Genomic DNA, 15,632 nt, shown 5'->3' with positions numbered 1-15,632 from the left:
CTTTGTATTCTGCCTTACACTAGAACCCCATCTTTTTGTGTTTCTAGACTATGATCTTTTTATGTTTGTGGACTGTTAATATATAAAAAGGTAAATATAAACTTCAACTTGGTCCAACACATTTTATACCAAGGACAATGTGTAAATTTTGGGTATTTCACCAGAAAGGGAGTTTGGGGGGGGCTACTTTAAATCATCAACAAAGAGTGCAAAAGCCCCTCAGCACACAGAGTGGCAACCAGCAAGATCCCAGCGGGTCTGCAGAGGTGTGACTGCAAGGTGTGACACGAGGACACGTCCATTTGAGAGGACGGGCTCCTCACTGCCGCTAAAGGTGGACCCATGATGCTGATCACAGCATTGGAGAGACCACTCTGAGTGGCACCACACAACCTGCTGCCCCATCCCTTCACTGTCACCCAGTGAGCACTGTCCAACCAGGGCGTGCAGCCGTGCCCCTAACGTGTTCCCGGGCTCTGGAACTTGGTGCCTCAGTTGTTTCCTAAGCCGGCCTTCAACAGCTGTTGGTGAATTCTCCTCTCACATTTTAACAATTCTCTTCTGACCAAGGAAATGGCAGCGGTTTCACAGTGTAACAAACACAAAATACGTAATGTGGAAGGCTGTTAGCAAGATTTGGGGATTATGACATTACATGCTCTGCTATTTATGCCCAGCAGATTTCTCTCTCTGAGGAAGGGACCTAAAGCTAAAAGGAGAATGTGGACAGCACTGTTATACACTGAAGGCCATGCAAACAGGTGCTGTTTCAGACCCCTTCTAACAGATTTGTTGTATACACACTGCCCGATTACCTTTCAAGCGTGAGGTTGCAACACTGTGCTAAGCCATCCAGCCTTCAGGATCTGAACTCAAACATGCACCTGCACACACACAAATACAAAGTAGTTGTCCTACCAAACAGCACAGCAATTTTTTATTTTAAATATTAAAAAAGTGATCTACCTCGAGATCTATCAAGCAGCAATACAGTCTCATAAAATAGTAATGCTTCTTATTTTTGGATTACTGGCATGCGTCAAGCATAGCAGCAGGAAGGTGACTTAGAAAAGACATTCAAACTCTTCTCCCCAAAGGCAGAGTGACCTCAAGGTTCAGAACCCACTTTCTCCCACTTAAGCTTGATGTGATACTCCCTTATTTTACTAAAACACCATAGATTTAGGGAGAGAATACATTTTAAATCAAGAATTTCATAGGCACAGAGAAACGACTCTGGAAGCTAAGCAAGGAGGCTTCAGCTCGAAATTGTTTTGTTGCTGCAGCTCTTTCTTAATTTCTTCCTGACAAACCTGGCTAAAAAGGATACTGTAAAACAAACTCCCATGGTTTGACAGCTGATTGATTAACAATATTTATTGTACACGTCATGAATGGCACTTACATCCTGGAAGTCCAGGTCCTGTAGCATTACATTCTATTGGAAACACTGCACAATCATTTCCCTAGTACGTATTTGCAGCAATTAACTGCTTTACTTTTCCAATGCCAGTAATTACATTGATGCTTGTTTTCACATAATGCCCTTTTAGGACAGCCTGAGAGAAAGTGATCGCCCATGGGACAAGATTTGTTGTTTTATTGTGTTTGTTTGTTTGTTAGAAGAATTTGAGCACTTCAAACTCTTTCAGGTCTTCAAAAAGAACAATACAACTAGTTGCTTTGTCTTTTTCTGTAACATTCTTCATGCTAATTGGAACAAGGCTCACATGGCATAAATTCAATGCTAGAAGCAGGTTGCTGTGTGTTGAAGACAGCTTGGTTGTTTGCATTAATGTAGAACTGTGTATTTTATTACAGCAAGTAATTCAGAGAAAGTATAATCACAAATACTGTGGTTAGAGTTGGTTGGTTTTGTGGTTTTTTTTTGTTTTTTTTTTTTTTTTTTTTAAACAAACACTACACAGAGGCTGCCACAATTACAATAAAACTCCAGCCTATTATCATTTGTTTTCCTCCTGAAGTAAGAAGATCAACAGAAGAATCAACAGAAACAAAACATATTGCACGAGTAGTCAGAATGCACAAGCCAACCAGCTGGCTCTACAGGAAAAATTCAAGCTACTCCAGCAAAAGTAAGTGGCACTTCAGTCAAATTTGGTGTTACTGAGTCTCCTTTCACTTCATCTCTCCACTCAGACGCTTCCCCTATCAGCTCTGGGAATGGTCAGCAAGTACATCCCCATGCTACTGCTTCCTGGGGGAGCTGCAATTGGGGACACTCGGCCGTGGCCGCCCCGAGGACCTCCTCTGCAGGCGGCGGGGGGGTGGCACTGGGGGTGTCTCGGGGAGCGAAGTGTGGTAGAAGTTGGGCAAGCGAATGTCATACCTAAACCCTTTCCCCACATGCACCCTGTCGTTCAGGGCATACAGTTTTTCGGCGATGTCGCTCCCGATTAAAATTGAGAACAGGCGTGAGATGAAACGGTGCTTAGCAAACAGCAAGTACAGCTTCTTTCTCCTCCAGGCCACATACCGACAATCTGTCTCTGCTGTAAGCGTTACCTAGAGAACAGAAAATTAAAATCAGCTAATTATTATGCCTTTGTATCTGCTGCCATTTAATCTATTTGTGCGGGGCTGCAAAAGGCAAACGAGGGGCTTGACAGGGACGGGACACCCGAGGCTGTACTTCCTGGCAGCAGTGAGCAGAATGAGCACACCTGTGCTGTGCATGACAGCTGAAGCAGGATGCACAGCCCTGCTTTGTCCTCAGCAGCCAGCACTGGCAAAGCAGGTCTGAAAAGCTCCCTACAAGGGCCACTTGCCTTTCTGAGGTGTGACCAGCTTGTCACCCGGCTGCCAGCCAACTGACAACAGTGCAGGGGCTCACAGGTGACAGGCTGGAAGGATGCCATGTCCCTCGCTATGCCCCCATGCCACGTGGTACTACAGCCAGCATGCCCTGAATTTCACCTCCTGTGGGTAAAGCACCTTCTCCCCACCTCCCGTGGATATGGTTTCTTGGGTATTTTAGCTATTTTAGCACAGCCAACAAATGCAAACAAGAGTTCACCTCTTGGATTAGCTTTTAGGAAACACTCATTTGTGCTATCAGGATGCAAACAGAAAATAAAATACAAACAGCACGACCAGTCCAATGGACATCCTTCCCCAACAGGACAGAATGCCAGATGTTTGATTTCACAGATGTCACCCACAAGTAAATGAAGTTATTTCTAAAACAATTTGTGCTTGAACAGTTTTCTATGGTACTCAAAAAACCCCTCCACTTTTACCTGGAAAATTCCCTCTTCTGTGGGTCTCAGTGAATCCCATTCAGGAGAATCCAGAAATTGAAGAGGAAAAATATAATGCAGAAACTCCCCATCAACTGTCACTCTGATCCTACCAAGATAAGACGTGTTAATTTGTTAGTACTATGTGTACAGCAGCAACAACTGCAACAAGATGTTACTTCTATTAGGTGAAGAGTTTAATCATAGCTTTGATAGCATGAAAAAAACAACCACTGGCTGACTCTGTACTAATTGCACTACATTTTTTTAACTCAGTTGGATCAGACTAGTTGAAAGAGAATACTAGACCATCATGCAGCCAAAATTCCAGGCCATACTCAGGTCACACACTATTCTCTCTGGGGCAGCAACATGCAAGCTTGCTTATAAAATGCTAGTGTGCGCTGGCAAGGTGAAAGACCAACACACACAGCACCGGTTGCCTCCTTCCCTTGAAAGCCATAAGGATATGCTTTAGGTATAGCAAACATACAGTTGACAGGGAATAAAGTGGCAAAGACAGAGAGTGTGAGGCAGGAGGTCCCCACGTCATGCACTGTGCAGGGCTCTCCTTGTGCTGGACAGGAATTACACTGCCACAAGACTGTCTCTGGAGGCAGGAGACAGAACGGAGGTATGGCATCTGTCTGAATGCTGTGGCCTTCTGCAAGTGCCAAAGAAAATCTTTCTTTGACAATTTTTCGTTTTAAGAATTTTATATAAGTTTGAAGGCCATGAGACGGAAATGCTTGCTTGAACCTCAAAGCAAGCTGCAGGTGTTCCCACTTTACATCTGCTGTGCACTTGCAAAAGTGCAAGCGGCAGCCCTACAGCACCTGAAGGAGCACAGAAGGAACTCCCTGCATGGCTATGGCATGGCTGGGCATATAGAAGGATGGGCATCTCTCTCTCTCAGTATGACTGTGTCCAAAAGCAACCTCCACATGGTACTTTCTAGACAGCTACAGAGAATGCTCCAAAGTTGGGTTTCTGTAAGGCTAACTACTTGAGATCCATATTGTTCATTGCCAGTAGTACTGAATGAGCTTCAAGCAGCTCACAGATTCTATCTGCATATGCAGCAGGCTGCCAAAATGCACCTACAAAGTGTCCCATCAAACTCAGACCACAGCCATCATCTATGCGTATCTCATCTACCATTGTGGCGGCCCAGGACCACTGCATACAGTACTTCAGCAAGTATTTCCTTTCAGGAAAGCATCAGCAAGGTTGTTAAAAAGGGCATCCAGTGAGCAGGGAGTTCAAGCAGCTGGATTTATTGTCTTGGGGTCTAACAAAAGGCCACAGCATACAGTAACTGTAGAGTCAGTTATGTGAGTTCTGGATAGGGCTTAACTACATCTCATTGCAGCGGAAGCATGCTATGAGACCTTATTCTCTCCCTTATTACCTCCCTTCTTCTAAATACAGTCTATAGCAAAGTCAGTATACTCTATTAGACCATTTACTTCTGTATATTCAGTTTCTCAACTACACTTCAGTCTTGCTTCAGATTATACTGCTACAGAAAAATAAGAAAGATGCTGTGTTCATCAGCTAAGCAACAGACAGCAAAACACAGCCTAAGATTGGGGCATACACTTGTTCCCTCTATGTGCCTAACCTGTTAAGCATTGTGATACAGTGCTCTAGAAAAAGATGATTTAAAATCCTTTTTTTTAGGCTAATACAGATTTTATGCTTAGTGTTTCTACGTTAGTGTTGTCTTAGACAAGTGTATTTAGCCTATTAATATTTATATTACTTGCATTAATATTTAATCTACTGTACTGGAAAATGAACAAACAATACACAAATGAGGCAATTTTTGCTTTCATTTTCAAGAAAGGGAGGGGAAGACACTTGCAGTAAGCAAGTCTGAGCAAACTGATACAAACCTGCCTGATACAAGCAAGGACAGTTTGTCAATAGGTGTTTTGCCCTGCATAGCATAACAGTGCTCCTTCTCCAGGGTAACCACTTCTGCATCACAGCACAAGACAATCTTCCTGTAGACAGTTAAGGAAATTCCTAAAGGCTGGAAGAGAGCGCTGTAGAGTTCCTGAAATTCTTTGTCAAAGGAAACACTCCGAACTTGGTAGGTAACATAAATGAATTGTACAAAGCATATAGCAAATAGTATAAAATTCCAGGAGAATATATCAGCAGCACAGACATCCAGCCAAGCCCAAACAGAAGAGCAGAGGAAGCCTAATCCAAGCAAACTGAAGACATAGAGAAGCCCAAAGAATCCACTTCCACCCATGAAGCCAACAACAAAGAGAATACTAGCTAGGTGGTAGATAGATCCCTCTGCCTCTTGCTTCCAGTTGACACACGTGGGATGCGCGTATATCAAGCTTTCCCAAAAACTTGCATTTTCGCCCATGGCTGGACTAATTTTTTGATTCAGCTGAATCTTTGAAATTGTTATTGATGCGATACAGACAGTGGAGTCCTTTGCTTTTCCATTCCTGCAAACTGCTCAATGATCACATAATATCAGGGTCTCTTTTGGTAGTAAAGTTGCACTTAGGATTTCCAGAAAATAGGAGGCTAATGTTCTCAGAAGGCAATGCTGTTTCTCATCAGTTCATGCGCTGTCTTGACTTTGGCCATGTCATCTGTAGTTTTATCTGATCTGGACAAGTGAAGAAAAGATGAATTACTTATAAAGTGATTTTCATCAATTGAACACAATCAAAGCTTTTATTGTCTAAAACCACAGACTGCATTACAATCAACCAATTTCCCTTGCATCCCTATGATTCCAGGATCAAACCTCAATACTCATCCTGTTGAAGGCTGTGGTTTTGTACACACAAAGCACGCAGGAGCTATCAAATTGCCACTGAGTCCATGTAAACGTGTACATAACATCCACAGACAAGTCTTTCCACAGCCTAAGTGCTGAGAAAGTGGTTGTGTTTGTTGGTCCTGAGCCTGTCACCTGAGTGTCTCATCTAATGCCTTTCCTTGTTCGGGAACAAAAAAAGATGACGAACAAGTTGTCCCTTGCTCACTTCCTCCATGTCCCTCTGGATTTCTGTCAAACCAGTTTCCTTTCTCCTCTTTGGCCTTACGTTACCATTCATGAGTCCAGCAAAGCTGCTTTGTCCCTGGAGACAACAAACTACATCCCAAATATCCCAGTATGGGAAACCTGAGCATCACAGGGCATGTGCTTTTCTCCTACAAGGACAGACAGCAAAAAGCTGTCATATATAAGGAAGACTACAAAATCTAAAAGTAGCTTAGAACAGATCGTGATAGTGAATGTGAAGCAAGTCATCCTTCAAAATACTTTTCAAAAGGCATTTATAGAACAGTTTAATAACAGTTAAATGTTCTAGTTTATATCATTTCATGCTATGGGCCACATAATTTTATAAGTCAGCACTGTAAAATGTTGAAAATGCTACTTTTTTTCTATAATACAATCTATTCCTGATAGTTTAATAAAAAGTAAGATACACAACTGAAAAGCATTAAAAAACAAAACAAATAAAATCTGCTTTCTTTGTCTGTCTTTTAAAGAGAAAAAAAAACGTGTTTCAGTGAGAGATTAGAAGCACTAGAAAGTTCAAAACCAGAGCATTAGCCTATCAGTAGTGTAAACAGAACTGAAGGTCTTTAGATGCCTGTTTCTTTTCCTCGTAGAACAGAGAAGCTAACAAGATCTTGCTATTCAAATTATTAGATTCTCTAGAATATCAAAAGGTAGCTACTTTTTTCCCAAGAGCCACAGAAGTCAACACTTAAAACAAGTAGTGCAGGTGCAATGAAGCATTCAAGTATCATTCAGCAAGGCTTTCGGTGCCTTCTTTTTTTTAAAACAAAACAAAAAAACAGTGACAGATCTAAGAAATTCACAGAGCAAAGCCACATCACATTTCCTAACTGCAACACCTTTGCTTCTTTCAACTTACTCAAAATCTGACATCAAATTCATAATTAAAAAAATACTAATGTGAAGACATAAATCCTGAACTCCTGATGTGTCTGTTCAGAAGAACAGCTTAGGAGAAGACCTCTCCTTCTTTGGGAACAGGGCTGAGAAATCACTGGTCTATCAAAATGTCAAAGCTGAAAAAAGGGAACTTTTTCCAAAGTCAAGGTGCTCTGCATCCTACTTTGGTAGGAAGATCCTCATTACAGGAAAGAGCCACTTAGCAGCTGTAAGTTCAGGTGTTTGCCTCTTTACCCAAACACCGTTCTCTGCCAACAGAACTGTTACTGAATTCCACCTGGGCGTAGGATTTAGCACTAGAGAATGGGAGTTCAGAATCGTATTGGCCTAAAAGCAGTTATCTAGGCATGGAAGAGCACTCGGAATTTTAGGTAGCACTTCTATGATCAAGGGGTGAGATTTCTGTACTGAAAGAAAGTAAAACAGATGCAGGATAAATAGACATGTCCCAGACCTTTTGTTCTGAATCCCTGCAGCATTTTCACTGAACTGTCAAAGTCACAGATGAGGTTTTTGCCTTTTTTTTTTTTTTTTAAAATACAATCACTGGTAACATACATTACTGTTAATACTTCTCTATTGACAACATTTTGTACCAGCCAATTCTCATCAATATCCTAATTTCCACACAAAATTCAGTGTTTTGAATGGGATAATGACTGAGATGTTACATGGGAACTGTATACATAACACAATCCACAAACACAAATACAGATTCACACTGTGGATCTGTACTGCGACCTACTTTCCACTTCCAACATCTTTTTTCTTGTAACGTCTCATGACATTGCAATAATTTCACAAAATTTGTGCAATTTCCAATCCACTTACAGCATTCATAGTCTACCCGCACTACATCACAGAGCACTGCTGTAAAACATCTGTTTGCGACAAGATGGGTCAAAGCAAATTTGGAAGAACAGCATACCAGTAAAACACAGACAGATGGTCATCATACACAAAGTCAAAGACCCCACTCCAAAAATGCCCTGTATTTCTAAGTATTTTTGGAATGGAACATATATTTCAAAACCACTGTATGCAAAATTCCCATTTATTTAAATTTTGCACAGTGAGAACATCTACTGCTGTAGAGGACCTCCCTTCCTCCAGACAAGAGGAAATGCATGTGATATTGGGCAAACATTCACACAGAAGACAGTCTCACCAACGTGGAACTCTCCTGAGCTACTTCATAGAATCACAGCATCACAGAATGGTTTGGGCTGGGAGGGAACTTAAAGGCCATCCAGATCCAGCCCACCTGCTATGGGCAGGGCTGCCACCCCCCAGCTCAGGCTGCCCAGGGCCCCATCCAACCTGGCCTTGAGCACCTCCAGGGATGGGGCACCCACAGCTTCTCTGGGCAGCTGTGCCAGCACCTCACCACCCTCTGAGTAAAGAATTTCCTCCTAATATCTAATATAAATCTCCCCTCTTTATGTTTAAAGCCATTACCCTTTGTCCTATCACTGCACCCCCCAACAGAGTCCCTCTCCAGCTTCCCTGAAGGCCCCCTTTAGGTACTGTAAGCCCACTGTAAGGCCCCCTCAGAGACTTCTCCATACTGAACAGCCTCAACTCTTCCAGCCCATCTCCGTAAGAGAGGTGCTTTGATCATCTTTGTGGCCTCCTCTGGACCTGCACCAACAGCTCCACATTTTTGTTATGCTGGGGGCCCCTGGCTTGGATGCAGGTGGAGCCTCAGAAGAGCAGAGCAGTGGGGGACAATCATCTCCCTCTCCCTGCTGACAACCGCTCTTGTGATGCAGCTCAGGACACAGTTGGCTTTCCAGGCTGCAAAGCACACATTGCTGCTGTATGTTGAGATTTTCATCAACCAACACTCCATACTTGAGCTGGACAGCCAAAACAAACCCTCTGGAAGCACTGAAGAACACTGCTTCATGCAGGTGGCTCCTCAGGGCTGTGGCCATGCTTGCAGCAGGTGAACTACAGGCAGAAAGAGCGGGTTCACTTGTTTTAATCAAAGTATCCTAAGATTTGCAAGCCATGTTTTTTGACAGTTTTTAAGAAGTATTAACTTGAACAGAGAGGATAGTATGGATGGATTGGAGTACAGACAATTTTCAATTTTGACTGGTATTTAATGCTAGATAAGGCCTTTCACATTTTTCTTTATAGTTCCTATAGCTCCAGAATTTACACTCTTGAGGGCTTCAGGCCAGTCATTATAATTAAACCATTCATCTACTGCAAACGTAGGGGGAGAACTTGGAGAAGTACATCTTCCCCAAGTAAATGTCCAATCCTTTCTACTCTGTCCCCTGCTAAGGCAAAGAAATTGCACCTCATGCACACATGTGTCCCCAAGCCTTGCTGCAGCCCCCACCACGTAGCTACCATGCTCAGAACGACACGACTTGATGGCTGCAGGCTGCTGGAGACGAAGATGCCTGGGCAAGATCTCCCAGTCCAGAAAGAAGACATACCTTGTGCACAGGTGGGATTACCAAAGCATTTTTGGGAATTTCACCTCACTGCAAGTCCTTCTTCCTCAAGCATGGAGAAAAATCAGCCCCAACTGGAGATGCAAGTGACATTCAGCAGCACAGACTTACAACAACCCACAGCTTTTCTGAAAGAGCTAAGCTGTCATCAGACAGTGATAAAATTAATAGGTTTGCTGCAGCTTCAGGCATTAAAGGGGATATCTCAAGTATATTCTCTGAGATAAATGCTAGCCAGCAACTGAAAACTTCAGATGAACAGAATATTAAAATGGACAGAACAGAATGAATTTGTGCTGTTATTTGCATGCACATTGTATGATCTCCCCAAATGGGCATTTTCCCCACTCACCACAGCACTCCCACAGAGAATCACCAGTTACATAAATTGTAATTTACTTAAGAACATACTTCACCCCATTTTTGCCATTGATGACTCAAAGTCAATTATGAGAAATATTAATTACTGTGCTTGAATCACAGTAATTTCTGAACACTCACTCCCCTCAAAAATAAAACCAACCTTGCGGCCACAAGCATTTATCTTGTTGGCCTTTTTAATTAAGTCAAAAGTAAAGCTATCCAGATGGAATACTCTATTCCTTAGCTGCTTTACCCTCCATATTCAGGAAGGTAGCCCTCAGGACTTCACACTACAAATTCAACAAGAGCTGGAACCCCACGAGCTGACCTTGCAGTCAGCCTGCTGATCTACATTGCTACAGCTTTGCCACCACAGGGAAGATGTTCCGGTGCACATACTTGTATACTCAGAGTGAGATTATGCTGCTTTTAGCGGCTTTGTCTCACTGGTTTAGCCATCTATGTGCAGGCTGGCCTGGCAGTCACTGCTCCAGGCATGCAGAGGGGAGCCAGGGATCCCATAGCTGGGGTCCCACACCCTCAGCATCCAAAGGGTGAGTTCCAAGAACCCCACCTGGGCTAGGATGTCTCATTCTGTCTAGCCATCTTTTAGGCATAAAGAGAAGCTGCTCTTTAATTTTAGCAAGCACTTTCTCTAACATAATGCAATAGTGTTTTGTTCAGCAGGTCATTAGTAGAATAGAATCCCTTTCTTCTATTTCCATTAGGTTTCTGGAAACTACTACCAATGCACATTTCTCTTAATGGCTGTTTAAGTAGCACACTTTCCCCAAGCTCCCGTCCTTCAGCAAGTTGCTCCCTTAGGGTTAGATACCCAGAGGGACTGAGTTGGCCAAGCCCTGGATAGCAATACATTATCTAACACATAGTACAGGGGAACTATGCACCTACAGACAGGTATGGCCAGGTGCCTTAAGGCAAGTATGGGCAAACACACTGTTTCTACAGATAAACAGCCCCTGAAACCAATCCAGGCTCAAATGCATGCAGCAATCAGGACAGCAACCAACACCACAAGCTCAAATCCTAGCTTATTTCGCACTTTGTGGGACTCTGTCCTAGAGAAAGTAGTGTAACTATAATGCCAAAAAACTACTTTCCCAAGAAAACACAGCCTACACAATGTACAGAAAGCTACAGTGACCTCATCACAACCTGTGGCATCTATTTAGGAAGCAGAAAGATAAGGAAGGAGGATGAGGAAGAAAAGGGCTGACTGATCCAAAAGATAAACATACCACAATAATCAGTCATTATAAAACTAGATATATTCAGATTACAAAGACATGCAAGCACAGGTAGCAAAGGTAATTAATAGAATTACTTCAGAAGTTCCGTTTGCTGGTAATTAAGTCAGGATTCTGTCTGATGCATCAAATAAATCTGAGTATGCTATCAGTAAAAACTAAATTTACATTTGCTATGATTCCATTTTTTAATTCTATACAAAGCTAGATGATCACAGCAATTTCTTCTGGACTTTTGTTTTATATTTTGTATGCACAAAGTATACAGCAAGTTTTAAAAAGCTGCACAGCTGTGTATGATTTCATTTCCTAATGAAATCACAGAACCACAGCATGGTTTGGGTTGGAAGGGACCTTAAAGACTATCAAATTCCAACCTATGCCATAGGCAGGTAGGGACACCTCCCACCAGCTCAGGCTGCCCAGGGCTCCATCCAACCTGGCCTTGAACACCTCCAGCAATGGGGCACCCACAGCCTCTCTGGGCAGCCTGTGCCAGCACTTCACTGCCCTCTGAGTAAAGAATTTCCTCCTAACATCTAACCTGAACTTCCTCTTGTTTAGTTTAAAACCATTCCCCCTTGTCCTATTGCTATCAGACGGTGTAAAATGTTGGTCTTCTTCCTGTTCATAATCTCCCTTTAAATACTGGAAGGCCACAATGATGTCTCCCCAGAGCTTTCTGTTCTCCAGGCTGTACAAGCCCAGCTCCCTCAGCCTGCCTTTATAGGAGATGTGCTCCAGCCTTCTGAGCATTGCTGCTTCAGACAACAGAAAACACTGAATGCAGAGAGGTCTCTAAAATTACTCCCCATATAGATCTTACAGCAGAAAGTTTCATCCGTGTGGAGACAGAATCCCTTCCTGCCAATGCTTTTCAAAGAATATGGCCTCTTTTCAGTGAATACTTTAAGGTGATAAACACACACGTGGCATCCACACCTGAGGAACATGCTTCCAGGTGAGCACCCTCATCGCAGCACAGAGCCACTGCAGCACGGCTCTCCCTGCACTACATCATGGCTCCAGCAGGCAGGGCGGGAAGCGGCCACCTGCCTGAGCTGCTTTGATGCAGGCTCCCCATGGGAGCAGGAAGGAGGATCTGCATTCCCTTGGGCTCTGTGTCTCACCGATGTCTCAGCACTGTCATACCTTATGGACCAAAACAAGTAGCTGGGGCCCCTTCAAGCACCGGTGGCATTTCAGTGCCTTCTGGGTCACTCTGAGGAATGAGCACCAGCCAAGCACCAGGCCTTGCTCTGGTCATGCTCCCATGGTCAAAACTGTCACCAGAAGTGACCTTCAGTCACCTTACCCATGCATGGGGCTGGGGATGCTCCAGTCCCTCCTCAGGGGTGGCATGGCTCAGGCCAACACCCCACCAGCAGCCTGGGCCTGGCCTTGCCCTCCTGCTGCAGCCAGAGCAGGGCAGGAGCCTCTCAGTGGGGCTTCAGTTCATTCAGCTGCAGCTGGGAAGGCCGGGTTCTGCCTACAATCTGCTCAAATCCCTCCTAATCTTTTTAAGAAGTGGAAAAAAGCTGGAGGGGTGGGGGCAGTGAGTGAGAAGGAAAAGCCGCAGCATCACAGAATAGTTTAAGGTTCATTAGCAGCACTGCATACAGCAAAGCTGCTATTATTTAGTCTTTAAATATTTAAAGACCAGCCTACTATACACAGATTACAGTACTTGGACGACTGCTCATTTATCACTGTAAAGCACACAACACAATCCTCCACGGCTGCAGAGCCGGTGCTGGAGATGCTATCTGCTGTTCCTCTAGGCGGTAGCTGACAAGAAAAAAATGACAGATTTTCCTCCAATTTGAATCAAAACTGTGGAAAGTGAGCACATGGTATTTGTAACAAATATTCCCCCACCTCCCTTTAAAAAAAAAAAAAAAAAGTCTTCTGTTCCTAGGAAATATGAATATGGAAGGACAGTTTTAATTTTTTTAAACTGTTAACTATGGATTATGTACTTGCATCAGTTTGTTCCAGACTTGCATGCTGAGCAACACTGAGCAAGTGGCAACTCAGTGGTTCTGTTGTACTGTGTTTTACAGTAAATCGTAGAATCACAGAATCAATAAGGTTGGAAAAGATCGCCAAGATCACCTACTCCAACCACCAGCTCACCACCACCATGCCCAATAATCACGTCCCTCAGTGCCAATCTCCACCCTTCCTGAACGCCTCCAGGGACGGTGACTCCCCCACCTCCCCGGGCAGCCTGTACCAGCGCCTCACCACTCTGCCTGTTTCACAGATGCTGTAGAACTACGTCAGTGAGCTATGGACTCAGTGTGAGTGGCTGCGTGCAGCTGTGCCTTTGGACTGAACGCTTCCCCTGTATCTGGCCACACCACGGGACACAAACCTCACTTCCCAAAAGTCGTAAGGACACGGCTTGGTGCTACACCTGGACATGGAACTGGATAGGGAGGGGCAGTGCCATCAGCTACACATCCGGATACGCAGCATGCTGAGTCACAGAGCGCTGCACGTAAAACAGAGGGAGCACTAGGTAGCAAGCCTGCCCTAGTGGGGCTGCTGACGTTATTCATTGGAGGGCTCGGGGTTAGAAGCACCGCTCTGTTGGGACAACGTCACATGGCTCTTCGTGCCCAGCAGCACAGCACAGCACAGCAGCCACCGAGCTCGGGTTTAGCACCACCTCCCATCTGCGACAGGCAGCGCTCCGAGTGCCAGAGAGTAACACAACAGCAGCAGGGGCAGACCCCTGACAGGCACTGGGACACTGACCCCAGCTTGCTTCTGCAGGGCAGCGTAACATGATAAATGGTAAGAGAAAATCTTGTCTCTGAAGAGTCTGCACGCTGTACTCAATGATGAAACACAGTTCAGCCAACGAGCCTTTTCCTGAATCCTTCATGAACTTTGTTCTCAACTTTCATCATAAAATGTTCTCTTGCCACAAAGTCTGCCTTCAAAATTCACCTGTTCCATATTTCCTTCAGCTTTAACATCTATCCTCCCTATTACTTGGTATTTTGCAGCCAAGGCATTTTCTTAAAATCACTCACGTGAAATTTTCAGCCGCTTCACTAAGCAGCACCGTGTGGAACTTTGTGTGAAGCCTGAACAGCATCAGCCCCACAGATGCTGAAACCGCTTCTGATTTCGCTGCGGGCAGCGAGGACGCGTTTACCTGCAGACATGTACTCCCGGTGCCATCACCAAGGGAGGGGCAGGAAGCCCGACTGATGGAGGCAGATTTCATCGCGACATGGCCGTACCACCACCCGGTGGTCTGTGATTCAGTGCTGCAAGCAGCCCGCTACGCAAAGCGCTTGCCCGTCCAGTGACCGACAGCTGTACAGAGCAGCTGAAGAAAATGCGGTAAAACACCACACTTTGGAAATATGTTTGGAAAAATATATTAGAGCTTCGGAAAAAGAAGTGTTTTGTAGCACTTGTAGCTGTTTCCTCGCAAAGAAACAACCACGCGTACAAAACCAGACCTTAATTTCAGGGCTCATCTGTTCTTCCATTTGCTAACGGCGGGAAAGAGGCGGATGCCTGCAGGCAGTGAGGCACGGGGCGAGCCGGAGGGTTCCGTGCCCCGCCCGGGGGCAGTGCACGGGCAGCGCCGGGCGCACCGGCGGGGGGCAGGAACCGCACTTCTGCGGAACGCGGCCCCAGCCCGAAGCACGCCCCGGGAGAGTACTTCGGAGAGAAGCGCGCTTCCCGCCGCGCCGTGGCCGCCCCGGGCTCGCGTTGCTCTCCGCCGACACCTCGCCCGGTCCCCTCGCACCGCCCCCCGACACGGCACCACGCCGCGGCCGCTTACCTGTCCCCGTGCCCCCTGCCGGGCGCCCTCAGCAAAGTTTCCAGGCTGGATGGACGGGACGGACGGAATGAGCACTCCGCTCCTCGCGGCTCCCGGCGCCGGCAGCCCCCGCCCGGCCCGCGTCCCGCCACAGCCCCCCGCCGCCGCTGTGACTAAAATAGGCAGCAGCCGCCGGCGGGCTGCGGGAGGCGCCAGCCCGGGGCCGGCAGCGAGCGGCCGCAGCGCGCAGGCGCCTTCCGCCCGCCCCGGGGGGCTGCGGGGCTGCCCGGCCCGGCCGCGGGGTTCCCTTCGGGGCTCTTGGCGTTTCCGCGGGCGCTGGGGGCTGCGCGGGGCGGGTGGCGGGAGGAGGAGCCGGGCCGTGCTACAGTACCGCCGCGCTGGGGGCCGGGGCGTCCCCGCGGGGTGTGGGGTGGGCAGAGCCGGCGGCTGTGCCGCCTCCGAAACTTTTGTGCCTTGAAATGCTCGCGGTTCATTTCTGCCGGCTCGGTG

The 15,632-nt window shown here is 45.9% G+C and overlaps 1 protein-coding gene across 1 annotated transcript in view; it reads right to left on the bottom strand.

Annotated features, from left to right (window-relative positions):
* Window positions 1-15,361, bottom strand: part of BVES (blood vessel epicardial substance) — a 48,494-nt gene extending 33,133 nt beyond the window's left edge. The window contains 5 exon segments of the mRNA XM_021390841.1: window positions 2,351-2,372; window positions 2,374-2,526; window positions 3,261-3,369; window positions 5,159-5,901; window positions 15,144-15,361. Coding sequence (XP_021246516.1) covers window positions 2,351-2,372; window positions 2,374-2,526; window positions 3,261-3,369; window positions 5,159-5,649 — 775 coding nt within the window. The 5' untranslated portion in view covers window positions 5,650-5,901; window positions 15,144-15,361.

This window comes from Numida meleagris, chromosome 3, assembly GCF_002078875.1.
Source record: "Numida meleagris isolate 19003 breed g44 Domestic line chromosome 3, NumMel1.0, whole genome shotgun sequence".
Taxonomy (NCBI): Eukaryota; Metazoa; Chordata; class Aves; order Galliformes; family Numididae; genus Numida; species Numida meleagris.
Note: the sequence above shows the minus strand (reverse complement) of the source record. Positions and strands in the feature narration are given on the sequence as shown.